Source organism: Cydia pomonella, chromosome 20 (assembly GCF_033807575.1).
Source record: "Cydia pomonella isolate Wapato2018A chromosome 20, ilCydPomo1, whole genome shotgun sequence".
NCBI lineage: Eukaryota > Metazoa > Arthropoda > Insecta > Lepidoptera > Tortricidae > Cydia > Cydia pomonella.
Window position 1 is genome coordinate 11,641,683 of NC_084722.1, and position 27,881 is coordinate 11,669,563.

Here is a 27,881-nt window from a genome sequence, read left to right on the forward strand (position 1 = left end):
TCAGGAAGTTTTTGATATTAGGTGAGTCAGTCAGTGAGAAAAATCCCGATTTTTATTAGATGTTTGTATCTTAATAACAGGTTAAGCTGTATTCATGAAAGGGGTTCTAGTTAGCCTTAAAGTTCAAATATACTTTATTAATGTAGGCCTAGCAACAAGCACCTATGAATGGTCCAAATTTCATGTTTATGTTTAATAGATTTTGAATTACGTAGGGGTCAAAATTGGCTCCAAGTGGTTTGTGTAATATAACGCACTTTTGAACTTGGCTTTGCCGTGTGTCTAGATTTGAAGATTATGAGTACTCACGTTCATCATGGCGTTGCAGGATATCCGGAACAGCGTGGCTCGCTCGGACACCTGCTTGGTGGTGTCTGAAGGAGGTATCTCCAGGTCTACTAGAGACCGCTGGAGCGCTGCACCGTGCCGCGCCACCAGCTCCGAGCAGGTGCGGAGGTCGTCGAACCTGAAACAAGGATTGTTGACATTCCATGTTATACTTGACGCGGGCAATGATGATCCCTATGACAGTTCCTTTTTGTATGGAGTAACTGTCTATGTCAAATGTTTTTGAATTTTTTTGGTACTTTAACACATTTTTTATTGAGAAATGTAACAATTTAGTAATAAAAATACGGTAAAACCCATTACTTCAATTATTTCTTAAATTAAATCTATCCAATAGTATAATCAAGAAACAGTCATACGGATCATCACTGGCCGCGTCAAGTATAATATTTATTATTGGTGATATCAAGAAAACGCTTTAGCGGCGAATAAGTACAATCTGAATGTTCCTCAGTGTTCCAATGCGAAAATAAAAGGAAAAAGTCTTAGGTTCAAATGAAAACATTTTTCAAGATTTACCGTCAATAAAACGATAACCAGTTCAGCGTCAGACCAAGCTATCTCTGCCCAGACTTACTCTATAAACGTTAAATTTCAATGAGAATATCACGTTTGTAGTAGCACGATACCATCAGCTTCCCTCTCTTTCGCTTTTAGACGACCGCCCTTCCCCACATCTGGTCTTCATTGTCTGATTATGAGAACGTACGATACAGAAGGAAACGTACCTGGCAACCAGTTCTCGCTTTCGCTTTCAGTGCAGACAATTGGCTCCCGACATCTTGGGTGCACCGTCTGAATAATGTGCTAATCAAACAAAAAAATAGCCTAATAAAGAAGGAAACATACCTGGCAGCTAGTTCGCGCGCAATGCCGCCCACGTCTTCGCTTTCGCCTTCAGTGCAGACCGCCGCCCCGCCGTCTGACTCATCATCGTCTGACTCTTGAGCTCTTCTAGAAAATAAAATAATATATGGGTTAGTTATTATAGTACTTGTCTACAGATTTTTGATTTGTATTACTAATCTGTCTTTACTGTTAGGTAAGAAGGGCGAGACCGTAAGTCACTACTTCCTTGAAATAAAATTGAAGGTATCCACTAATGGCACTAATACTGGGGTGGCGAAAACGGTCATCAAGGATTATCAAAATTTTTACACGAATATAAGAATGTAAACAACTGAATGATATTCATTTTGTTCGCAGAAATGAATGCCATAGGAACAATAGTAAATGTGCGACTCCTGCACATTTATCTCAGGGCGTCTTTTTAGCTCTAGCGCGGTGACCCAGCTTTACCGCTCCACCTCTTGTGTTCTGATGTGGAAGGCAGGGATCGGAAACCGGTATTTTTTGTATGGGAACGAAAGCGGTATTTTTTCGTTCTTTGTTAATTACTTCATTTCTAATTAGGCAATCTAATAATACGAAGTCGTTATCTGAAAACACAACTGAGTCCTACATTTAGAGTATAAAATAAACCGAAATATATGGTTATTTCGATGTTTTTGCAAAAAACCGGTTCCGATCCCTGGTGGAAGGTCTGCGTAGTAATACAAGGCAGAGCGAGAGAGTTTGTGTTAGACTGTCTCACTCACATGACCTTGGCTTTAGCTCCAGCGCGGTGACCTAGCTGTGTGTTATGTTGTGGAAGGTCAGCGTGCCATTGCTGATCATTACACAAGTCAGAGCTAGAGAGATGGTTTGAGGCTGTCTCACTCACATGGCCTTGGCTTTAGCCAGCTCCAACGCAGTGACCCAGCTCTGCCGCTCCACCTCGTCGTGCGCCCTGATGTGGAAGGTCTGCGTGCCGCCATTACTGATCACGAATGTGCAGGAGTCCGCCGTGTGGATCAGAGCGCCGAGCAGAGAGATGGTGCCTCGGCATGTGTGCGCCATCTCTGCTTGATTTCTGGAACGATTAGAAAATTTTCGTTAGTTAATTTTAAGTTTAATTTGCTATGTTATGTGGCCACCGGAACATCAAACGTCAACTTTTGACAATCAGCATTACCGCATACTGTAATATAGGTACTAGAGTCGTACAGGGGAATCTGTATCAGTTGTCAAATACGCTACGCAGCCGAAACTGGTCCTACCCCCTTATTCATAAAAGTTAGCTCTTACAAAATTTTGTTTCAAAAACACGCTACAATACCTAGAATACTTGAAAAAAAATTAAATCATAGACAGCGCACTTCACTCCGTCCATATAACGCCTAGGTCCTTAGCTACTCTAGAGAGATTTGGACAGCTGGACGCTTTTGCAACAGTTCTACTATAAGAGATTTCACTCCTTTTAATTCCACACTCCATAATCTGTTCTATATCTCGCTGTTCGAAATGACATTGATAATATGTCATAGTTTTCAATTGTTTGGCCGAGTTAAATATAATGCCCGTGTTACAACAACGCTATATGCAGCATTTAATTATTTTTTCAAAGCGGATTGCCTTAGGATTATTTTACCCATATGTATTTATTATTTTTTTGCATGTATTTTTTGGAACGAAGTTCCTTATCGGACGGTTGACGGATGGGGGCTATGCGAAAAAATGTATGATTTGTTGTAAGACCCTTTCTTATTTAAATTCTTTGTCGAGAATAAGACACCTTATTTCACCGTCTTACGCATATCCTATAGTGGCGCAGTTAGCAAACATCTGCTTTGAAACAGCGACGATCCGGGTTCGAGCCCCAAACGTGTAAGCGTCGTGTGTATATTTCTTTTTGTATTTTTTAAAAACTTGAATTTTATATTTTTGATCGACTAAGCGAGTGTGAAGCACGAGCGAAGCGTATCAGTTTCAGCTTGTACAAAAATGTTTCCTTATGCCTGTAACTCGCATTTCTGAACAAATTTGTGAAATGTTGCGAGCAGATTCGATAATTATTATATTGTCTATTAAGTTATTTTTTTTGTATTTGTTAAACAATAATAATATAGGTACTTCGTTCCAATCGAGTGTTCCACGACACTCGTGCATTTTTCTTACAATATTAGATTTACACTCAAGTATTTAAAGTTTTTAACATTTCAGAACTATTGCCTGAAATTATATTGACAACTAGCTTTTTGGTAAATTTAAATTTATCTTCAGCAGTCATTGTTTGTGTATAAGTACTTAATTAGCATGAGAACTGGTATATAACAGGTGATAAGATTCCCCTCACTGCTAACTGAGCCGCGGCAGACATTAGCGCAATTAACATCCATTCTCCGTAACTAGAACATGCCGTAACATTGGGTGTTGGCATTTTGAACAATACTATTACATTATGTAATTAATACATTTTAATATAACAACATATTTAATATTCAGATCTTCTTCCTTCTTTCCTCACGACTGAGGGTCGCGACCACATGAGATCGTTATTTTGTGCACCAAGGCTCTCCATTCTGCATGATTTTCCGCCTAGATTAGGCGCCTGTGTAGATCCCTGGCAGGCCTTCTTTACAATGTCCACGTAGCAGGTTGGTGGACGTCCACTACCCCATCCTCCATCCAACATGCCAAACATAATGCGCTTTTCGAAGTTGTCCGGCTCATGTCTCGCTATGTGTCCAAAGTAACTAAGGATCCACTGGAGACAAATGGATGATAACCGACACTGGATTTTTAATTCCATCAGGATTGCCGCATTAGTATGCATATTCAGATACAAATAAGAATACTCTTAACTAATTGTATCTTTGTAATAAAGTTTACTAATTGTTATTTAATAGTCCGTACAAACACCGCAAGTCTCACATCAATATCAAAAACCTATGTAAATATGTATGTGTAAACGGAATTTACTCAATGCCACAGCACAATTATTAGTTGGTAGTATCTTACATAATTGCCGTTGAAAGATAATAGATGTGACTCATCTTGTCTGCTCTTAATGTTAGCTTACTTGGCCCAAACAAATGATAAATGATAATGCTATGACTCTATGACCAAATTATTTTATTTAGCATGTTCTGTGCAATGACATACTTACATGATATAAATTTTGTATGGAAAAGTAGAAGGCATGAAATAAGTTAAATTTATTAATGTTAGAAACCTAAATATTAGCTCTATTATACCCTGACATTTGCTCAAATTGTTGGTTCAAACCTTTGTTGACCGAGAAAAGTGTGTAGGAACCTAAACAACAAACTTCGGAAAAGGTTAAGGGGTCGGCTATATAGGTCAGGTTTAGTTCCTGGTTAGGTCAGGCCCTTTTAGTTTCTCCATATCTGTATATCTGTCCATCAGCAGCTTAACTCACTGACTAATGGTGGTGTTTGAATTACTGTAAGTAAATCAATCTCAACAAAACTGTAAAGAAAAATGAAGTAAACATTTTTCTACAAACGGAAAGTAAAAAAATAATAATTTGCATCAGTGTTACGACCTGTGAGTTTCAAGAGTTCAAACTGCTGCACGCCAAATTTGATTAGAGCTCGGAAAACCTAAGACCCTCCTAAGTCTTCAAAAAATATTTTTTAGTTTAGTGAACATGTTCATAAAAAATATGAATCTAAAAAGAAAAAAATATATCTCATCCTCTTATCTTTTGAAAGTACAGCTTCATTAAGAGTTTATATTATGAAAGTACAGCTTGATTAAGAGTTTAAATGAAAAGTACAGTGAATATGATTGGTTAAGCCATTAGTAAAAAGATGTACAAAGGATGGGAAGATACAATTTTACAAATGAGAGATATCTTTGCAAGAAAAAGACTGCTAAATTCTTAAAACTATTAATTTCTGATTAAATAAATTCATTAAGCACTAAGTTCGCTTTGCAACAAAACAAGACACAAGTATTGTTCATAAATTTCAAATTATTTATATACTTAATAAAATTGCAATCTCCATAAGAATCTCATTGCCAATCAGAACTAATAAGAAGTAGTAATAAATTTACAAATCATTTAAATGAAGCTCGTTAACATATCAAGAGTGAGTAATGGGCTATGAAGGATACCCATGCATGGCCTATCAATTATTGATAACAACCGCTTAATCACGACAGCTGCCCATACTGCTGCATAATGGGACTACGGATGCTGCGACCTAATATAGAAAACTTCACAACTGTCAACTTTTAGCTATGTTTTATCTAAAAATAGGAATAAACATTGGAATGTCAGTAGAGTGAAAATGATAAGCAAAAACTATGCAACGAATACGAACTAAGTACCGTAATTATATCGATTATAAAACATATTACGAGCTAGCACTTAGATTTCTTATAGCAGGAAAAGGTATAACAAAAGAGTAATTTGTAGCATTTACCTGTAGTATGATAACAATCCATTCGATAACACGAACCATCTTCGCTGATAACCTTTTAAATAATTTGTCCACTTGAACAACCACCCCTTCTTTTCAGGATCGCCGCCGGGAGTCGGCTGACCCTTGGGCACAATCGCTTCAGACATTTCCTTATTATATTATGACGATGGTGAAAACATAATACAACAAAAAATATTCACCACCTAGGCCACGTCCACCATAATCAGTATACTGGTGAAGTGGTGACATTATGAACGTACATCACAAAATGTCAATATTATATACAAGTTATTTACTATTACCATGTCATTGAGTTTAATGAAATATTTATGGAAATATAGAAATAATGAGGCTTACAATAAAAATAAATGAATATTTTTTTACAACATGTGATAACATTATTTACTACTTTTATTTTTAGGATAAATAAATACTGTGAAATAGTATTCGAACGCTTCTGAAGATCTAAAGATGCGTTCATTTTTTTATTTAACTTGAATGCATTAATGTAACCAGCTTTTTTTTTTTTTACCTATATTTTGATGCCGATGGATGCGGTTGAGATATGATTGTTTCAAATGGTTCTATTAATATTCAGTTTCAGTGTCAAACTGTCAACACGATCTCAGTGAGTTCAGTGACCGTTCAGTATACATACACAAGTAATAACCCCATTACATATACCATTTACATATTATAAATTTAATGTATTATATATTTGTTATTGCCGTGGAAATTATGAAGGGCATTGGGACTGGGACGCACTGTACTCAACATGTGTCGACACCTTTGCACAGTGCACCGGCGTTGCGGACCGCGTACCTCTATCACCGTATTTCCCTTGCGTACCTGGGGGCCTACCGCGAAAACCGAAATTCGCAAACCGAAAGACGTAATTAGAGTGACTGAGAAAAATGCCCGCAATTGACGAACTTCGATTTTCGCGGTTATAGCACAGTTTGAAAGGTTTCGTCTTGGCAACATTTTACATGAAATGTTTATGGTGGGTTGATAATTTATTTTTTCCCTGAATACAGGCTAACACTATTGAGCTGGCAACAGAAAAAGTGACAGTGATTTGTCAGCTGCAATCCAGCTTTTTGTTATGGTCGTAATGGTCGTATTTTGCAGAAGCGGTTACTTGAGCAAGGTCGTTAGACGTATTGTTCAAGGTAATTTTCCTTTCCCTTAATTTATTTATGTTACAAGTAGACATTACTACGCTTTTAATTCTACATAACTTGTTGTTACAACTGACCTAATTGAGCGGAGTTCTTATCGTATATCTTATGAAGGTCTAAGAAAAATAGAGCGAATTTCCAAATTCTTATTATTAGTTAAAATAATATTGATTCACAGGTTCAGTAGTAAATACTAATAAAATGGGTACTTCATTTTCGCGGACTTGTAATATAAACACCACATCAAGCAGGGAAACCTCTGAAAGACGTAAGTACTTACATTTTTACTGTTCTTATTTAAATGTTGTAACTAAAAGGTAGGTAAAAATAATAAGCATCTGTGACGGCCGTGACCGAAACTTAAATGAGATTCAGTGTCAGTTGCAAACCTTGATACCTGCTCCAGTGTTGAAGTGTTACTAAAGTTACAAAACTTGAAGGAAATCTACCCACTTATGATGAATATGCATAGTTTTTATAGGTTCTCTATTGTGGGTATGAAATGAAAATATAATAACATAACTTTCATGTCTATTTGGCTTTGCTGATGAAGTTCACATAATCCCATTTTGGTTTTCAAAGCTAAGGTCAGGAAAGATAAAGATTATGAAAGAAAGTAAAAAAAAATTCTAAGTTTAAACTTAACTTAAAAAATTAAGTGTTCTTTTTTAATTTGACTTGAGTCAGCTGATTCTTCTTTATTTGGTTCCATATTTATAGGTGTTATCTTATCCAGTGAACATTATGTATAGTTATCATATATATTATGTAGGGTCGTTGTGCTGGTTTCCGTCCAGGCTCTAGTTTTCGTCCACTTGGGAAAGTAGCAATGAATATGATTCATTTTTAATTAGCAACTTGTGAAATATCCATTTTATGTAGATAGATCTATTGTTAACACATTAAGGATTGTAATAAGTCCAAATTTGTGCAGTGAGGTAGGTTTCTGTCAGGTGGATGAAATTTTCTCAGGTGGACGAAAACTAGAGATTTGGACGGAAACTAGCGCAATGACTCTATATGAGTTGAGGTACTTTTCATATAATATAGTTTGATATATCATTATTTTGATTAATGTAATAAATGGCATACTACCGTAATACCTAATGAACAGCTTACATACTTAATGTCATTATTGATATAATGGTCATAAGACTATAAGTGGCATAATTAGTTGCATGACATAATAAGGTTAGGTTGGAACTGTGACTCCAAACAAATGAATAACTACCTAGCAAAAGGAGGGTCAGGTTAGAACTTCGACCCCCCGTAGAATAAAGTAACTAGCAAAAAAAAAGTGGTGTAGGTAAGGTTTGAACTGTGGCCCCCGCAGAATCGAAAACCTTGAAAAAATTGGTTAGGTTGGGTTAGTTGGGATGATAATCTGTACTTAATTATACAGCCTGCATACTGGTTATATAAATTAAGTACAATTTTACGTTATCATTAAATGAAATATATAAATCTGAATACAATATAATCAATATACAGGGTGGACCAAAAGTCTTTTTACATTTGTATACAAAATTGTATACAAATGTAAAAAGACTTTTGGTCCACCCTGTATTATGTACTTATACTTGATAAAGTTATATAAGGTATTATGTTATACATACAAAAATATAATATGACAAAAGTCATTAATAAAAATGTTTATAAGCTATTTAATAATTATATTACAATAGGCATTATATCAATGACAGTTTAGATGAAATCACAATATAACAAAAGAAACATATAATAAAAAATACATTATAAAATATAATAACATGTTTCTGTTGTAAAATATTTAGAACATAAAACAAGAAATGTGTTTAATAAATCTAATATTTCACGGACTCAATCATTTCAATATCCAGATAAGCTGGTCTACATCTTCATACAAAATTAAGTAATAAGTAGGTTTTTTTTTTCAGCGGGCACCATTTCCCGCTTGGAATCAACCAGCAACTATGTAGAGTCAGTTGTCTGCCAGCAAGATGATTTGAAAGACAATGAAATGAAAGTTTTTGACATTGGAGATGAAGGCAAAGTGTTACTTGTCAAACAGAAAGGAGAATTTAGTGCCTTGGGCACTAAGTGCACTCATTATGGGGCTCCTTTGGTGTCTGGGGCTCTTGGAGATGGGAGAATAAGGTGCCAGTGGCATGGAGCTTGCTTCAATATCAAGACGGGGGATATTGAAGAGTTTCCTGGCTTTGATTCACTACCATGCTACAAGGTTACAGTTACTGAAAAAGGAGAAGTTAAGGTGAGTTTTTAAAGACTTATTATACTAACTGAAGTATTCGTACGGTTGAAGAAATAGATCCTTTAGTAATAGATACTTCCATTCTATGTGAGAGTCAGAATGGCGGGTGTACCTAAATAAAAATAAATGAAAAGCATACCATATTTTTGTACCTCATTTGTACTATTTGGTACCCCCCTTAAAAAAAAATGTACCTCACGGTACACAAAGCTATCATCAAAAAACAGTACACCCGCCATCATAAATAGTACAAATTAGGTACAAAAATATGGTATGGTTTTCATTTAATTTTATTTAGGTACACCCGCCATTCTGACTCTCACCATTCTATGGAGCTCTTAAGATGGGACTGTAAAGTGAAATTCAAATTGAAAAGTTTATTATTACACGACAGTTGTGCTGTGAATCTTGTCATTGTATATGTAATTACAGGTTTTTGTACTTTGTTTAACTTGACAATTTGTCGAGATATGATTTCATTAGGCCATCTCACTAGATGCATTTGAACCTAAGAACCATTGCTGGAGTATCATCATATCACCACCTACCTTCTGAGGTGTTTCCCTTGCGCTATGACATGGGGTTCTTCAAGAAGCAGGTTTTTAGGGTTCTCAATGGTTGGCAACGCATAAGTGGCTCCTCCGATGTTGCTTATGTCCATGGGCGGCGATGACTGCTTCCCATCAGGCGGCTCGTCTGCTCGTTTGCAGCCTATTACATAAAAAAAAAAAAAATTAATATCACTTTCAACCGCAACCAAATCAGCCTAGCCGTTTTGAAGATACTTAATTGGGTACATTAATTAGCATGCACGAACAAGCCAATAAACAGCTTCCCATCCTAAATGCATATATATACCGTCTCCGTTGCGACTGACATAAGGCGGTCTTCACAAACTGCACGTAGCCCTAGTGAGTAAGCGAGATATCGCTATATGCGAAGCGGCATACGCATATGCATAAGTGTGATAACCGCGTAAAAATCGCAATAGTGGAGGGTGACTATGCGGTATTTTGAAACGCTAATGTTGCGGCTCAACATTTTTCACGTCCCTCATACTTACTATCGTAGAATTGCCTTGATTAATATACCTATTAATTATTGCAATTAAGTTGCAAAAAACGTTGACTTATGCTACGGAAATATACTGTGAATAATATCTTGCGCGCTATCTTATGTGTCGTGTACTGATTATCACAAAATGGCTATGTCATAATTTATCTACCACGGCTTAACTGCCGTCTTTTAAGGAGTCATAATTTCATAAATATAAGACTGCGGACTGGACGCTCGCGACTGGCGGCGCGGGGAGCGAAACGGCGGGTGGCGACCACCGCTGTCGTCTATAAGTAGTTCGTTATTTTTAGCATTAGAAATAAGGTAAGCAATTTTGACGTGTCTTTTTATTGAAAACACTTTTGAAAAATAAGTCACGGCAAATATGTAACATGACTTATTTCTTGCCAGATTCGCGATCTGAAGGTTGTCTGGAAGATATCGCTTTATAGCGATTTACTCTTGCTGCTCAACCTTTGGCATCACTCAAAAATGCGACTTGCTTGGATATTTTGGGTCTTCAACCGTATGCAGTTTTCTTTTAATAAAGTGTGCTTTCATAATTGAGGCCGGCAAAAGGCCTGGCCTAACGTGGAGATCGCTCTTCGGCCACCTAGGGCCTTAAAGATCATTGTTGCTATTCGTCAAACAACTGTGTCTGTGCTCTGCTGTCCTGCAGCTCGGCCTCCAGCCTTTCGGTTCATTACTAAAAAAATAACCATTGTTCTTATCATGAACACTTGGAGCGTCCTCCTCGGGCCAGCTCGCACCTCAAACAGGCCGGCCCTGGTTGCCTCTTCGCTTCACCGTGGGAGACCAAGCCACGGCTACTAAGCCCCTCCACCACGACAAGGTGGGCAACCCTCGGGGGGATCCGAACCCAACCCTCCTGCAGCTCTATCATGGTGAGTTCTCGAGGTGAAGGCTGGAATATCCCTCCTGCTATCCGAGCTTTGGCATGCCAATTATATATATATATATATATATATATATAAATGTATACCAAATGGCTACGGCGTCGCAGCAAAACAAATTTTAACTTCTAAGTTGTTGTTTTTTTCAATTAACTCCTCTTACGTCTTTTTATAAACATTTCAAGAGAAGACAAGAGTCCGTCTTAGCTAACTCTGCACCGAGTTTGACTCTACTCGTGTTTCACGTTAAAAAAAATGTTTGCTGCTTGGCCTGTTGCGCGAGGCCCCAGGCGGTTGCCCTGTTCGCCCGCTGCCCGCGCCGCCGCCGCCGCTCGCGTGTGTCTAGTCCGCGCCCTGATTAACTAATAGTACTCGTTAGTCATAATCGTTTCCCGCCTTTTTCTCTCTTCCTTTGAACATACCGCGCCCAAATATGCTAATCTACAAAAAACCCAAAACCCAGTCAGGTATCAGATTAGATTAGCTCACATTCGCACATGACATGACTAAGAAATAGGTCGTAAAATAGCTATACGTCTTATAGTTATTTTTAGTTTCAACGTATAATACGTGGACCATACGAACAGAAGCGACGAAACGAGTTTTTTCCCATTGTGGCTACTGAATCCTAAAATGTTCTTAATCTTTTTAACGCTTTATGTCATAAACACAAACATAACTCAAACGCCAAGCTCCGGGGCAAGGGAGCTAATGTAAACCTTACTCGAAAGTGTGACTACTTACTTACTTACTTGTGTGTGTTTTTGTGTGGTTACTTTGACAGCGTCCGCCATAACACCTATTCCTTGGCGTGGCGGGCATGACTATTAACGACGACTTTAGGTTTTCTTGGCGTTCAAAAGGTTAAACAATACATTCTCTAAAAGTACTGTTTAGTTAAGACATACTCTTACTTACCTACCTATATTGGCCCTGGAGGGTAATTTTGGCTGGTTTGATGATTGCATTGATATTGTCATGTAGTTAGTTTTAGCTGTCCATTCACGTTTTTATATTTTTTGTTATACCCTTCTATGCGTGCTATATATTTGGGTCAAAGTAACCCTCTGACGTTACCCAAGAGACAGAGATATATGTAACCAAGGCAACCAAGCTAAAGCGTTAGCTTTGATCCAAACGTACCTTCTTTCGATTAGAAAGAAGAGTCGAATTAAAACCCTATAAAATAAGGCTATTAAGCGTGACCCAAGAGGGCCAAGAGACAGACACGTACTCACGTAGCCAAAGCAACAAGCTGAGCCAGAAAGCTCTTTTGGCCATGGACCATTAGTATAATTTAACATGTAGTGTTTACATTGAACGGAATTGTTCTAATGCCGTCAGACAGACGACGGATCGTGTCTAATTTTAACTTATTGCATTTGCAACATTCATGTTTACAAAAATATCATACCTACATTCAGATATTTGTAGATTCCTAGCGTATAATATACCATGCATATTCTAATACTATTGTGAACTCATACTTTAAATTTAAATATACCTATAGATAGGTTCGTTGCTCTTTACGAAATGTGAGGTGGATGTATTCGTCTATATTTGCCATATTTGCTAGAATAAGCCAAACACGCGTATCCGTCTGCTTATCGGCTTAAGGAAATAAGGCAAATATTTGCGTTCACATGGCTCCCTCATAGTAAGTAGTAAGTTCAAGCATATTTGCGTTTTTCTGTTGGCACCCCAAGCGTGGATGTCGTGTTTGTGATGTTCGTACTTCATACGAATATTTACACAAACACGGCGAATAGGGAGCGTGCATGAACTATAGGAGGCAGCACAGGAGCCGTCAGATTTTTGGCGCGAGGCGTAAATGTGATGTTTTTTGTTCCGATGTAGCCCACAAGATGGCAGAACCTACTATGCACAACAAAACACTTGACGTGTAAATGTGCCTGTTTATGGTTCCGATTCAGACCACAAGATGGCAGACCCTCCAACGCGCACGGTCCCTATACGCTACGTGAACACGCAACGCCTGTGTAGTGTTGTGTTCCTGCCGGTGAGTAAGGTTGCCAGAGCTCAACGAGGGGGGTGGGGTTAGGGTCGGCAACGCGCATGTAACTCCTCTGGAGTTGCAGGTGTACATAGGCTACGGAGACTGTTTACCATCAGGCAGGCCGTATGCTTGTTTGCCACCGACGTAGTATTAAAAAAAAAAGAGTATAAAACAAGCTTTCAAATTATCATAAGAGTTACCAGCTTTTTATAATTTGTATGGAATTATTCGCCCTTAACTCTCAGACTGACTTCCTGTAGTTTTTATAGGCGTTTACGCACTTATTCGACAGTCGTCCGGGCAACTCAGCGACTCGCTGCGTAGTGGCGACGCCCAAGCGACTGCTGGTCGCCGGCGACCACTAGGAACACTGGTTCGAATGGAAGCGTTCACACTGCGAGCAACTGTCGAGACGACAAATTATATCCGTCTGCGCTCTCTAGAATATAGTTGTGAAGAACACAACATGGTTTAGTGATGCTTGTGCTCGGCTTGGTCTCCTGGCCCTATTAGTTCCCTATGTTTTGGTCGCCAAGAGACCAAGTCACCGTCGACTAGTCGACAGTGCGTAACGGCTCTTAAAAAACCGAAACACGAAATTGGTATAGTCTGAATTCGAACCATATATATATGTACAGTCAAAAGATTTAATTTGTGACCCATTTTGTACCTTGTCACTGTAAAAAAGAGGTCTCTAGCGACTATCATGTTGTTTGTCACTGTGACAAGGTACGAAATGGGTCAAAAATTAAACCTTTTGAATGTACCATCCAAATATTTCTTTACCAGTTCCGTTCTACTTACGCTTCAAAAGGTCGACCTCAGGGGAATAAGAAAGCAGGGTATTGCGTGAAGGAATTTAATTAAAAATGAGAGGATCGTGCCAGGCCATATCGAGCATTCTTCCATTCCATTGCAACCCTCTAGGTATATGTATAAACATTAGGAACGGATCTGTTCCCATAATAATTATCTGTCAATATATCTGTATTAAATACAACGAATGCCCTACCTTTAATTTGACATTCATTATTGTGCCCCATTTAGCCGGTTTAAGAACTTGCATGTAATATTCGATACATTGCTAACTACAGAGTACCTACAATTAATTCAGTCGATCGAACAATTTTTTTTTTGTTTATACTATGTCGGTGGTAAACAAGCATACGGCCGCCTGATGACAAGCAGGCTCCGTAGCCTATGTACGCCTGCAACTCCAGAGGACTTACATGCGCGTTGCCGACCCTAACCCCTCCCCCCCTCGTTGAGCTCTGGCAACCTTACTCATCGGCAGGAACACAACACTATGAGGGTCTAGTGTTATTTGGCTGCGGTTTTCTGCAAGGTGGAGGTACTTCCCCAGTTGGGCTCTGCTCTAGATCTGGAATAACATCCGCTGTGCTGTGTCCTACCACACAAAGCAAGATGACATTCACAATGCCCATAACCTCTCTTTCGGACGTAGTTTAAGGACATAATACGCAGGTCCAACCACGCAAAATATCAAATATCGTAATGTAACGAAAATAGCATGCTAGTTATTGAACCCCCGGAGTTGCAGGCGTACATAGGCTACGGAGACTGCTTAACATCAGGCGGGCCGTATGCTTGTTTGCCACCGACGTAGTATAAAAAAAACCGTCTAAATGGGGCTGTATTCTATATATGTTTTGTAAATAACTAGCTTTTCCCCGCGACTTTCGTATGCGTATCGTAGAATATCGTAAATATCCTATGCCGTTCTCACTGACTGAATCAAACTTTCTAAATACCAAATGTCATCCAAATTGATTGCGACTATTAATACATGGAAATCGTACATCAAATGAGGTACTTCTGTTTTTTATATATGTTATTAGTAATGAAATAGTAATGACAAATCCAAGTTTTCCACCTCGAAAGCCCTTCGGATCATTGTGTGCATAATATACAGTACAGTGAGGAAACTTGTTATAACTCGCATCTCTTGTATATCTTTGATGGACCACGCTTGTCCTCTGAATCCACAGCACTTCTTTTGCACCCAGCGTATGTGGTAGGATTTCTTCGTCAACCTGATCAGGGAGGTCGAAATCGTCATCTGATGGTGGATCATCAGTGAATGGTTTTTCAATGTCGGCACACATCTCCTGTCTAGTATATTCCCGCAGGATTGACCATTGGTGTAGTTGCAAACAGCTGAGCATTTCAGTCCTCTTCCCTGCAACCGCAACTGCTGGTACAACCTTTTTTGCAGTTACAGTTAGTCAAAATTTTGTAAAACTTTGAGAAGCCGTAGAAAGTATTTGGCTCAATAAGACTATCAAGACTATATTGCCAATTAATTGCAAATTTCATCTTCTTGAAAGTGTACATAGTGACTTTTGCCGTAACTCCGGTTCTAGGTGGATTTTTTTTTTACAAAAACCGAAAAAGTCCTAAAATGGAATGTATTTTCACGTACTTTACAATGATCCCAAGGGCTTTCGAGGTCGAAAACTTGGATATGTTATTACCATTTCATCACTACCAACATATTCAAAAAACAGAACTACCTCATTTGATGTTAGGTAAAATGTACCAATTCCATGGACTATATTCAGAGCTTTAATCGCGGAGCTTTATGTCGAAATCAAAACTTCGGTCTGACAGCAGTGGTATATTTCACTCAATTTTTGGGTGCGCTCGGCTCTCGCCGAGCAGTCTAATGAGCGAGACAGAAAACGCGGCATGCGACTCGTGCGTTAGAGTGGGACAATATGGCTCGGATTTCTAATGAGTAATAGATGTCTATCGAAATAAAAGTACAATCTTATAAAATCAAAAACTTGTTCTGAGGCACTGGGGAGCTATTTTCTTATCCTAAATGTCCTTGTGATGGACTTGTCAGGTGATTGTGAAATGACTAACATCTTATGTTATTAGCAGCCATTAGGCAATGATGTCACGCTCGCACGCTGCCTTTTTTCGTCCATCGTTTTGTGATGAACGATGATGCTGCACATTATACTTAAGTAAATGAAAATGAAAATGTTTATTTGGGTAAAAAATAAATTACAATTATAATATAACTAGACGAAAACCCGGCTTTGCTCGGGTAAAATAATAACTCTGGCACACTCAGTTCGTCAATAGAAAAATGCGGCTATATAATTTTTAAGAAAAAAAATCGACTTCAATGAAGGAGACCGGTGAAAGCACGGTTATTGTTGATTTTAGATTTCATACAATGAAATTAAAAAGACAGCGTCCTACGCCTAATTATGTAGAAAAGGAGGTAACATGTTTTTTTTGCGACTGCACCCACCTTGACACATTTTAGATTTGCCCTATGATTGACTGGTAAGATACTTGACTAAGATAACTATATATATGCCTTTAACATTTGAGGAGTTCCCTTGAGTCCTCATGGACCCTATCGTCAGAACTCGAACTTGACAAAAATTTGCCTTTAAAATCTAATTTGCTTAACAAACAGCGAAGAGGACAAATCGCCAAACGTGTACTATGCGTCGTTGAAGAGTACCATTCTGATCATCATCAGCAGTTCCACTTCATCAAATGTCACTTTTTTAAAATGTAAATGCTTGATTTGTTAAAGAAAATACAAAAATCACTATATGTATGCCTTTCATATTTGAAGAGTTCACTCGATTCCTCATGGACCCCATCGTCAGAACTCGAACCTGACAAAAAAATTGTCTTGAAAATCTAATTTACTTAACAAACACAGCGAAGAGGAGAAATCGCCAAACGTGTACTATGCGTCGTTGAAGAGTTCCATTCTGATCATCATCAGCAGTTCCCACTTCATCAAATGTCACTTTTTTAAATGTAAATGCTTGATTTGTTACAGAAAATACAAAAATTACTATATGTATGCCTTTCACATTTGAAGAGTGAAGTACCGTTATTTCGCTTGGATCGCAAACCTATTCTTATTCTTCCCATTTAATGAGGCACACAGCCGCCCATTGCCATAATTGTACACATGGCCAGTATTAGTTCGTGACTTGTAACTTGACAGGTATCAAGGTTACTATGAAGGGACCAATAACTATCGCGGTCACTCTTTATATCGATATTTTACTACAATATTATCACTTTTCCTCATTAAAATAAACTGTTGTATCAAGTTATTAACGTTATCATTTAATTCTTAATGGAAGAAAAATACACTATAGTGTACCTAATAGTACCTACCTCATACTACCTATCAATTGCACAAATATTATAGGACATAATTACAGAAATCGACTAAGCCCCACAGTACGCTCAAGAAGGCTTGTGTTGTGACTAATCAAACAATGATATATATAATATATAAATACTCGTACTTAAATACATAGACTACACCCATGACTCAGGAACAAATATCCATGCTCATCACACAAATAAATGCCCTTGCCGGGATTTGAACCCAGAACCATCGGCTTCATCGGTCAGACATATATGACTAAAGAAGATAGAAATATATGACTAAAGAAGTACTTACAGAAGATGTAAGAACTTGAGAGGATAAAAATTTGAAGAAAAGTCACTAATTATTTTAAACTAGGCTGTAAAATAATAATAATATTATTATTTCCTTCCTCGATACTGTTTAAACAATGACTGTCAAACTTTGTCATATGTGCTCAGTTTATTAATTTGGCTATGTGCGATTTTAGTATCCGGCTGACTTGTTAATTTATCAAGGACTACGTATTATTAACCCTTGTGTCGATTTAAAACACTCCATTCGGTCGTGTTTTAAAATTCGCCACTCGTTGAGAATATCCTATTTTTCGCACTTGTATCGTAAATAACTATTGTAACCATGTATTTATTAACAGTATTAATTGAAACATAATCATTTAATATTCCATGAATCAAGTATATGCCTGTCAAAACTACCATAAAAAAAGTGTCCAGGGTCAGTCGGGCGGTTTACTAGTATACAGCGGTGACTCAATAATCCGAAGGTCGACCATCTCAACTGTAATAGTAATAACTCATTAAAAGCGTTGAATCACAAGAACGTGTGCATATGAGTGAGATTGTTTACTTAGTTCCGGGCAAACGGTTCTCTGACTCAATTTGCAGACTTTTATCCATGAAAATGATAAAAGGCTCAACTATTTCAGTTAATATGTACGTGCAGTCTTTTGAGCCTTTTGCGCTGCGATATCTTTAACGTAGAAACGCGAAACAATATCTGACATCATATTTTCATAGTCACAAGAGCATGGGAGCGGATATTGAAGTTACCTATTTATGTATTAAGACACTTAGAAATCTGGGCTATAACCGTAAAAATACTTAAAGACAAATTTCCTTTGATTTTAGAAATCAAAGCTGTACTGTGTAGGTGTGAATTAAGGGGCCTAAATATTGTTCTCGGGTGGGTTCCAAGCCACTGTGGTATTAGCGGCAATGAGATGGCTGATACATGGGCAAAACGAGCTATTGAGATTGGATCAATAAAAGAGGATATTTACAGTACAGACCTTCTGGGTGGTTCACTGTCGGATCTATTTAATACATGGCAGGAGCAATGGGATACCTCGAGATACCACCAATAAAAAGTACCTCCATTAAAAAAAATTGTACCTCACGGTACGTAAAGTTATCATCAAAAAACAGTACACCCGCCATCCTGACAGTCAGAATGGCGGGTGTACTTTCGGGCGGGTCATTGATAAATTCTATAAAAGCCAAATTTTTGTACCTTCATATTCAATTATAATATGAGTCGTTTTATTTGTGCTTTCCAAATTTTACTCGTTTTTTATTTTGCTTGCTATTACAATTTTGCAGGCGTTATAATTTTTCAAGTTATCGATTTAATTTTTAAGAAAAAACGCTAAGGTATAATTATTTTTATTACGCCAGGATTTAGTACCTTAAATGTTTAATCTGTTAAGTTCAAATAACTCAGAAAATCATGTCTATAATGATAATTTATTATTTATTTAATATTTACTAAATAGTACAAATTAGGTACAAAAATATGGTATGGTTTTCATTTAATTTTATTTAGGTACACCCGCCATTCTGACTCTCACAAATTTAAACCTTACCTTCTCCAGACGTAAGACTCATTTGCGAAACTGATTTACACACGATGATAGAAATAAGGAAATAGCTTCTTTACTGGGAAGTGAAGTTGTTCAATGTAATAAAAATATAGGCTGTATTTAATGAAATAACAAATCAATTTGCACCGAATTCCAACGATTTGTATGGCGAATCGGTGCAAATTATTTGGCAACTGTAACATACTCCTAATTTCATGTATGATATAATTCATATAATTAACGCAAAAATACCACACCAACACTGTGTCATTGAATACAATGTCAAGGTAGGTAACCTAACTGCACTGTCGACCTCAGTCGCTTTACATTTTAATACTTTGTCAGTTGTCACGGAAACAGTAATTTTCTATACTAAACGAACAACATTTGTGTATTAAACTGCTGTAGCGATTTCTATATGATAAGAAGATAAGAACCCGGGTAACTGACCATTAACGCTCTATTCAGACTCTTATACCTAGAAAGCTAATTTGTTTATTTTTCTCAATCACCTTTTATATGTTTGACAAGAAAAGATTTATTTGTGTTCCCTAAGGTGTAAATATTAAGGCAGGTTGAATAGATGATATATCGTAGCTATATCCTTCTTCATATGCTTCTTTTGTGTATTAATACAATTTAATTACGTTTTCCGTAAAAAAGTTTAATATTGCTACGAGTTTATATTTGCAACATCCTTACTAATAAAAACCGCCTCTCTGTTTCAGGTACGCGCCAAGATCAGCGACCTAAAGAGCAACAAGCGCATCAAGGACCTCGGCAGCCCCTGCACCGCCGACGGCTCCTCCGTGGTCATCGTGGGCGGCGGGCCCTCGGGCGCCACCTGCGCCGAGACCCTCCGCGCCGAGGGCTACCGCGGCCGCATCACCATCGTCGCTAGAGAACACTTCCTTCCCTACGACAGGATCAAAGTATCCAAGATAGGAACAGCCACTGACATAGAAAAGTTACAGGCAAGAACACAGGAATATTACAATGGATCGAATATTCATGTTGTCAAAGGCACAGAAGCCGTTAAACTCGAGCCCGATGCCAAACTAGTACATCTTAGCAACGGCTCCAAACTGCCTTATAATTCATTGTATTTAGCTACTGGATGCAAACCACGCGTGCCTGATGTACCTGGCATTGATCTTAAGAACATATTCACTGTTAGAGACTTTCAAGATTCAGTAGATATTTTGAATGCTTTAGGTGAGGGTGGAGATAAGAATGTAGTCGTTTTAGGTTTGAGTTTCATCGGTCTTGAAATCGCTTCGTCTTGCGTTAAGAAAGCAAAATCCATGACTGTCGTCGGGAAAGATGACGCTCCTTTAGGTCTCGTGTTTGGTAAAGAAATAGGCCAGAGCCTTCAAAAGCTGTTTGAAGAGAACGGTGTGACGTTCCATTTCCAAACCACAATCGTGAAATGCAATGGTGAGAACGGTGTTATCAAATCGGTGGAGCTCGCCAACGGAACCACATTGCAAGCTGATATGCTCATTTTGGGTGTGGGAACTACCTACTACACAGACTTTTTAAGAGACACCGGTATCGCTTTGCAACCCAACGGCGCGGTTAACGTTAACGATAAGTTGGAAACTAATATCAAACATATTTATGCCGGTGGCGATATCGCGTACGCTCCCGTGTATAGTTACGAGAACAAACAAATGAGCATAGGACATATTGGCTTAGCTCAATACCATGGACGTGTGGCCGCTTTAAACATTCTAAAGAGGGAAGCGCCTTTAAGAACGGTTCCATACTTCTGGACTATGGTATTTGGGAAATCTATTCGCTACGCTGGTTGCGGGCGCCCGGCTAGCACCATGATAGACGGCGATATTGCCGGCCTCAAATTCGTTATTTTCTTTTTCGATGAGAAGGACAAGGTGATCGCCGTGGCGTCCTGCATGAGGGATCCGGTCGTGTCCCAGTTTGCGGAGTTCCTACATCAAGGGAAATCTCTGTACAGGAAGGACCTCAAAGATGACGCTTTTGCGTGGACCAAAAATATTAATTAATATTAATAGGATTTGGTCGACCACATATATGGAAAATTTATAATAATTATGTAAGAGTTTTTTTTATATAACTTCACAAAGTCAAGTAAATGACTTATTGAAATTATAAGTATTACTTAAATTATTTTAACATTTTATATTACATATTTAGTTTTAAGTTTTTTTATGTTCTCAAGCACAACAGTGAGATACTACTCAGTAAGATACTGGATACAATCATTTAGAGTACTTATTAAAAGTATCACAATGTCTTATTTCTAAAGAAAATTTAATTTGTTGAGTGTTGAATGTATGTAATGGTATCTATACAGAGTGAGTTTTTTCAGTGTATACATTTTAATGACCTTAATGATCATCAAAATGATTCCACTAAATCAATGACACTTAAGGACACCCTAGAAAATGTAAAATGTTAACAAGTTTTACGTGGCGTTGTCGTGGATGTCCATGGTAAAGTGTAAAAGCATACAATTTCATGTCCACAAATTGTACTAAAGTTTGTGCACTGGAAAACTTTTCGCTCCATATACTGTATACTTAAAGCATGAAGATATACTTTAAAAAAAACCATTTTAGTTACAAAATTTGTTGCAGATTGTTATATTGAATATTTTTAACATTTATGGTCCTTAGAGATCTTACTTTAACAACTTGAATCATCAAATTAAAAAATCAGCTAATTCTTCTTATATCATTCACATGAATGTTAAGATTGATATAAGAAGAATTAGCTGTTATCTTATCTCCTCTCCCATCAAGAGGTGATATTAAATGCATTATAGCCAATGAGCGGAATTCTTCATAGCAAAAATCAAACTGTCAGAGGGATTGACCTAACTGTTTTATCGACTTATCGATGTTACGGAATAATATCGCATTAGGTATCCATAATCAACTTAAAAGATTATTCTGTAACATTTGACCTCTTTGATAAGCAACTTGCATCTCCGTATTAAGTAAATCGTCACATATGTCACTTGAGTTTTCATGAGTGATTTCCGTGCCGTGTTACTAAAATGGTTAATCCTAAAAGAAAACAATAAAAAAATGGATACAGAAAGATTCTTATTTCAGTTTCAAAGAAGATTCTTCCACAATATATTGCTCTAAATGTTACGTTCATTTACATCATAAAAGTATTTTCTGTTTTATTCTTTACTATTATACCAAAATACAGTGGCAGTCAGCTAATTAGGGACACCGTTAATTTGTTTGTACGTATATCCAAAAGCCTAATTTCATTACTTTAACTTTGTTTCGTTAAGTGACAAATATTTATTGATAAGTCGATAAAACAGTTAGGTCAATCCCTCTGACAGTTTGATTTTTGCTATGAAGAATTCCGCTCATTGATTATAGCATTTCTTCTTGCACTTTGATCTTTGTATTTATTGTTATTATATTGTTTTCTTCAGTTAGTCTTTATCCCTTTTGTTTGCGAATAGTGACACAAATGTTACTACACTATACAGATTACAAGGCATGAATGTTTAGCTGATTTATATAAAGAAGGGTGGTGTTTTAATCAAGGATTGTAACAGTGCAAAGTGAGAATGTTTACTAAATGTGATATTATTCTGTATTAATGTTATGTATAGATATGTGGGTACTTATAATATTGTAGGCATACCGACAGTCGAATAAAGCATCAGCTATGTTAACGTACTCTCGTTGTTTTAATTATCGAAACACTTCATTGGCGACTTCGGAGAACAAGTTTAAAGCTATTTATCGCAATAATAGACGCGTGCGAAATAACAATAAAAAAATGTCAATCGGTAAAATTCGCGAGTTCGACATCGAAAATGGGAGTTGGGACTTGTACTGTGAGCGGCTCGAAATGTATTTTAACGCTAATTCTGTGGAGAAGGATAAACAGTTGTCAACGTTAATTGCGGTGGTTGGTGATCAGTGTTACGAGTTAATGACGAATCTCGCGAGCCCAAAAAAACCGTCGGAATTAACTTTCACGGAGTTGGTAGCGTTGGTGCAAAAACATTTAAAGCCGAAGCCATCCATAATGGCCGAACGATACCGTTTTCGGCTTAGAAGGCAAGCGGCGGGCGAGTCTATATCGCAGTACATGGCGGAGCTAAAGAAGTTGGCGCGAACATGCGATTTTAAAGAAACTTTAGCCGACAATCTTCGAGACCAGTTTGTATGCGGCGTGAGTGGGGACGTTATACGGCAACGGCTGTTTGCGGAGGAGGATTTGACGTATGCCAAGGCGGTGACCTTGGCATGTTCATTGGAGGCAGCAGAGCGTGATGCAGCGATTATGACGGGCGGCAACAGTGGAGCATCAGGAGCGCCCGCGGGAGCGGTGCATCGCGTGGCTGGCGGAGACGGCGCGGGGCGCGGGGCCGGGCGGCGGCCGCCAGCGCAGCGCCAGCAGCGGGAAACGGGTTTTAGTGCGCGGGGAACAGCTGGAAGCGTACGCGGTGCGACGCCTTGTACTGCATGCGGTGCTACTAATCATTGTTTTTCGACGTGCAAGTTCAGCGAGTACATATGTAGTATGTGCCGGAAGACGGGACATTTACGTCGAATGTGTCCCAAGAGGTCGTCTCACAATGAAAGAGCGACCCCAGGGCGCTATGGCGGCCGGTCACGGGCCTATTTTGTTACCGGAGAAGATAGCGAAGGGGAAACAAGTGAATCGGAGGAAGAGGAGGAAGCGTTGTACAGAGTTTCATTAAGTCAATACAAGCCGGTGAGTTTACCTATATGTGTTAATGGGCGACAATTAGTAATGGAAATTGATACAGGGGCGGCTGGTTCATTTATTAGCAAAAAAACCTATGAATTATATTTTAAGAATGAGATGCTTAAAAAACCAAGTAGCGTATTCAGATTTTACGACCGCACTAAAATGAAAACATATGGTGTAATTACAGTGCCAGTAACTTATCGTTCAATTACAAAGAACTTGGACTTGTATGTTGTAGAACATGGTGAAACCAGTTTGCTAGGCAGGGAGTGGCTAGCCGAATTACGGGTAAAAATACCGATAATGAAGTGTAGCCCGGTTAGCAATGTCAATTCCGTTAGCAGCTAGTGTTAATAGAGATTTAAATGTAATTCTCGACAGATATAAGGAAGTTTTCGATGGGGGTCTCGGGTGCTACAACGGTGGGACGGCTACGCTGCGCGTGCGCGAGGGTGCGGCGCCGGTGTACCGGCGCGCGCGACCACTGCCTTTCGCGCTGCGGGGCCGCGTCGACGCCGAGCTTGACGCCATGCTGCGGAGCGGCGTCATCGAACCCGTTGACTGCGCCGACTGGGCGACTCCCCTGGTTCCGGTAACGAAAAAGGATGGAGGTTTGAGAGTGTGCGCCGACTTTAAGGTGACGCTTAATCCGGTTCTTAAGGTAGATAGGTACCCGTTGCCGAAAGTTGAGGAATTATTTGCTAACTTATCGGGGGGAGAATTATTTACAAAAATAGACTTGTCACAGGCGTATAATCAGATTTGCTTGTCGGAGGATTCAAAAATGTTAACGGTTATTAATACTCACCGGGGGCTTTTTAAGTACAATAGGCTTCCATACGGCTTGTCATCAAGTTCGGGAATATTTTGTAGAATTAGCGAGTCCATAGTGAAGGATATTCCCAATGCTCAGAGTTTTTGTGACGACATTTTAATATTTGGTAAAACTCGGGAGGGTCATTTAGCTACGTTAGAAGCTGTATTGAAGCGGTTAAAGGATTTAGGTTTAAAGTTAAAGAAAAGTAAGTGCACGTTTCTTGCCGACGAGGTTTGTTATTTAGGGTTTGTTGTCAGCAAAGACGGGATAAAACCAGACCCTAACAAGGTCGCGGCTGTAGCAAAAATGCCACCACCATCGTGCGTGACCGAGGTGAGATCGTTCTTGGGTATGGTTAATTTCTATTCTAAGTTCATTCCTAACTCGAGCGATATTTTACACCCCATACATAGCCTGCTAAAGAAAGGTGCGCGGTGGAATTGGTCAATAAATTGCGATGAGGCCTTTAACAAAATCAAATCCTTATTGATAGGGAAGCGTATACTAGCGCACTATGACCCTAACAATCACGTGACGCTAACATGTGACGCCAGCCCGCGCGGGGTCGCCGGCGTGCTCAGCCAGCCAGACGGGCAGGGGCGGGAGCGTCCGGTGGCATATGTATCAAGGAAACTTAATACAGCTGAACAAAATTATTCGCAGATACACCGAGAAGCACTCGCGATTGTTTTTTCAACTCAGAAATTTCATCAATATTTATATGGCAAGCGGTTCACGTTAGTAACTGATCATAAACCTTTAATAAGTATTTTTGGTCCTCAAACTGGTGTGCCAAGCATGACTTCGAGTCGAATGCAGCGATGGGCTTTGCTTTTAATGGCTTATGATTTTGATATTCAATATGTGGACTCAGCGGGAAATTGCGCCGACGCGCTATCGCGGCTACCGATAGGACAGAGTAAGGAAGCTGACCCTCCGGAGCAATCTTACTTGCATTTTGCATCTGATGCGCTCTTTCTAGACTGTAACGAAATACGTCTAAAGACAGCAAAGGATCCATTGCTAGGTCGAGTGGTTAATTATATAAAAAATGGTTGGCCCGACAGTGCGGAAATTAGGGAAATGCAACCATATTTTAATAGGCAAAAAGAGTTGTATTTAGAACTTGACTGTGTCATGTGGGGGCATCGTGTAGTAATTCCAGAAGCGTGCCGCGAGATAGTGCTGCGAGAACTGCACGAGCCTCACATGGGCGTCGTGAAGACCAAAGCCATGGCCAGGAGTTACGCGTGGTGGCCCGGAATGGACGAGGCTATAGAAGCGCGATGTCGAGCATGCGACGCGTGCGCGGCGGTGGCTCCAGCACCGCCGGCGAGCGCACCGGTGCCATGGCATTGGCCGTCGCGAGCTTATGAAAGGGTTCATATCGACTTTCTAGGTCCATTAGATAGTCGTACTTACATGGTTTCGATTGACGCGCGATCAAAATGGATAGAAGTGTCGTGCATGACCCGTACCACCGCCGATTGTGTCATAAGTAAATTATTAGAATCTTGGTCAAGGTGGGGAATTCCAAAACAAATAGTCTCCGATAATGGCCCGCCTTTCTCTAGTAAGCAATTTAATGACTTTTTAGAAAAGAATTGTGTGCGTCATATCTATTCGGCTCCTTACCACGCGGCGTCTAATGGAGCGGCGGAGGCAGCTGTTAAATTGATCAAAAAAGTAATTAAAAAAGCCAAACATGAAGGGGTAAACATTGACAAAGCCATACTCAATTTTCTATTGCATTATCATAATACACCTCATTGTACCACCGGCGAGACACCCGCTCGCCTATTGCAGGGCCGCGACTTACGTATTCGATTAGATGCCATTAAACCAGATAGATCCGCTAAGTCATCAACGAACAATCAAAAATGGTAGAACGGTCACATAGGCCATCTAGGCATTTAGAAATAGGTGAGCCCGTGCAATACCGAACTTTTGGACCGGGTGCGAAATGGGCGGAAGGTTACGTAGCCAATAGGTTTGGCGGATCTGATTATACGATTGTGACAGGTGACGGATCTACACACCATCGACATATAGATCAAATGAAACGCCGCCACTTAAGAAACTCTAACGTTTGCCCTCCATCAAATGCTGAAACCGAACCAGGGAGTGTCGTGCAGAGCGGCCGACTTACTGGTATTAATGACGCCGTCCCCAGTGTCGAAGTTATGGCAAACAGCCTTGGCGATGACACGAGGTCCGCCTCGGAACAGCTAGCACCATCGCAGGCGCCGGCGTCGCCCGCAGAGGTCCCGCCTCGTGCGTGCGACGGGGAGCCAAAGGTAGTTGAGGGGGGGAACTCTAAACAAGCGAAACGTGTCGACCCACCGTTACCGACATTAAAAAAAAGAATACCTAAAGAAGTAAAACGCTACGGATTTGAAATTGACTACGTTTGTTAATGTTAATCTGATAACGTTATCTAGTTATGCCTAGATGTATGGGCACTATGGATATGTGTAGATTTTAGTTCATCATAAGTTTATATTTTTCCTTAACCGATCTAATGTGATGAGTTTTCTTTGTATAAGCGTAACGGTGCAATTCTATAAACTAACTATCCGTACCCAACTATGTATTATTATTCTTAATACTTTTGTGCTAATAATAACTAGCGCCGCTTAAACCATAATTGTTATTGTATCATCGCATTCCTTTTTAATTGTTACTATGTAATATTAGAATAAGTGTGAGGGTGTTATGTATAGATATGTGGGTACTTATAATATTGTAGGCATACCGACAGTCGAATAAAGCATCAGCTATGTTAACGTACTCTCGTTGTTTTAATTATCGAAACACTTCAATTAAGATATTTACATTGATGTCCATGAATAAAGTTATTATTTATGCACAATAAATGATGTTTCTGTCATTCCAAATAAAAAATGATGTGGACTAATTATCTCATTTATTAGCAAAATTAAAATAAACTTATACATAATTTGTGTAGCAGTACAAGGCAGTTCCAGTAATTTTTTAAGCCCATTCAGGACAAATAACACAATGCCAAGTTTTATGGATATGGTATTGGACTTTTTGCTTAATTAATTCATTGAGCCACCATAACATTGGGATAAGTGTTGTCAAAAGTTATTCTCTTCTTATCCTGCTAATACAATATATCATTAATCCCATGATTCCTTCACACGAAGGTGACTAAAACGTTCATATAATGTTACATCATTTTTGAACATCCTTCTAGTTTCCTCCTGGAATTTTTGTTTCCTTTTG

The 27,881-nt window shown here is 38.9% G+C and overlaps 3 protein-coding genes across 7 annotated transcripts in view; 2 read left to right on the forward strand and 1 right to left on the reverse strand.

Annotated features, from left to right (window-relative positions):
• Positions 1-5,870, reverse strand: part of LOC133529000 (oxysterol-binding protein 1) — a 36,311-nt gene extending 30,441 nt beyond the window's left edge. The window contains exons 1-4 of one of the 3 annotated variants that reach the window (XM_061866569.1): positions 5,622-5,870; positions 2,072-2,260; positions 1,198-1,302; positions 310-466 (exon numbers count right to left, since the gene is read on the reverse strand). In XM_061866569.1, the coding sequence (XP_061722553.1) occupies positions 310-466; positions 1,198-1,302; positions 2,072-2,260; positions 5,622-5,767 (597 nt within the window). In that variant the 5' untranslated portion in view covers positions 5,768-5,870. The remainder of the gene's footprint in view (positions 1-309; positions 467-1,197; positions 1,303-2,071; positions 2,261-5,621) is intronic. The other 2 variants (XM_061866570.1, XM_061866568.1) reach the window with 2 other exon arrangements.
• Positions 5,871-6,544: 674 nt separating this feature from the next.
• Positions 6,545-27,508, forward strand: LOC133529002 (apoptosis-inducing factor 3). Of its 2 annotated transcripts, XR_009801087.1 has the most exons (5): positions 6,545-6,793; positions 6,981-7,070; positions 8,719-9,053; positions 19,807-22,692; positions 27,460-27,508. XR_009801087.1 is itself a non-coding variant. In XM_061866573.1 (4 exons), the coding sequence occupies exons 1-4, from the start codon at positions 6,727-6,729 to the stop codon at positions 21,103-21,105; spliced, it is 1,791 nt and encodes a 596-aa protein (XP_061722557.1). In that variant the 5' UTR covers positions 6,545-6,726; the 3' UTR covers positions 21,106-22,770. The 2 variants fall into 2 exon arrangements, 1 of the variants encoding a protein (XP_061722557.1); XM_061866573.1 differs by lacking the exon at positions 27,460-27,508 and having other exon boundaries at positions 19,807-22,770.
• LOC133529001 (uncharacterized protein K02A2.6-like) lies at positions 22,760-27,508 on the forward strand. Of its 2 annotated transcripts, none has more exons than XM_061866572.1 (2): positions 22,760-23,818; positions 24,197-24,335. In XM_061866572.1, the coding sequence occupies exons 1-2, from the start codon at positions 22,760-22,762 to the stop codon at positions 24,200-24,202; spliced, it is 1,065 nt and encodes a 354-aa protein (XP_061722556.1). In that variant the 3' UTR covers positions 24,203-24,335. The 2 variants fall into 2 exon arrangements, with proteins under 2 accessions (XP_061722556.1, XP_061722555.1); XM_061866571.1 differs by having other exon boundaries at positions 22,856-23,818; positions 24,197-27,508.
• Positions 27,509-27,881: the final 373 nt, after the last annotated feature.

Coding starts and splice junctions, on each gene's coding strand:
- LOC133529002 (XM_061866573.1), top strand. CDS start 6,727: ATGGTCGTAATGGTCGTATTTTGCAGAAGCGGTTACTTGAGCAAGGTC. Junction 6,794..6,980: donor CGTTAGACGTATTGTTCAAG/GTAATTTTCCTT, acceptor ATTGATTCACAG/GTTCAGTAGTAAATACTAAT. Junction 7,071..8,718: donor CAGGGAAACCTCTGAAAGAC/GTAAGTACTTAC, acceptor TTTTTTTTTCAG/CGGGCACCATTTCCCGCTTG.
- LOC133529001 (XM_061866571.1), top strand. CDS start 24,345: ATGCTGCGGAGCGGCGTCATCGAACCCGTTGACTGCGCCGACTGGGCG.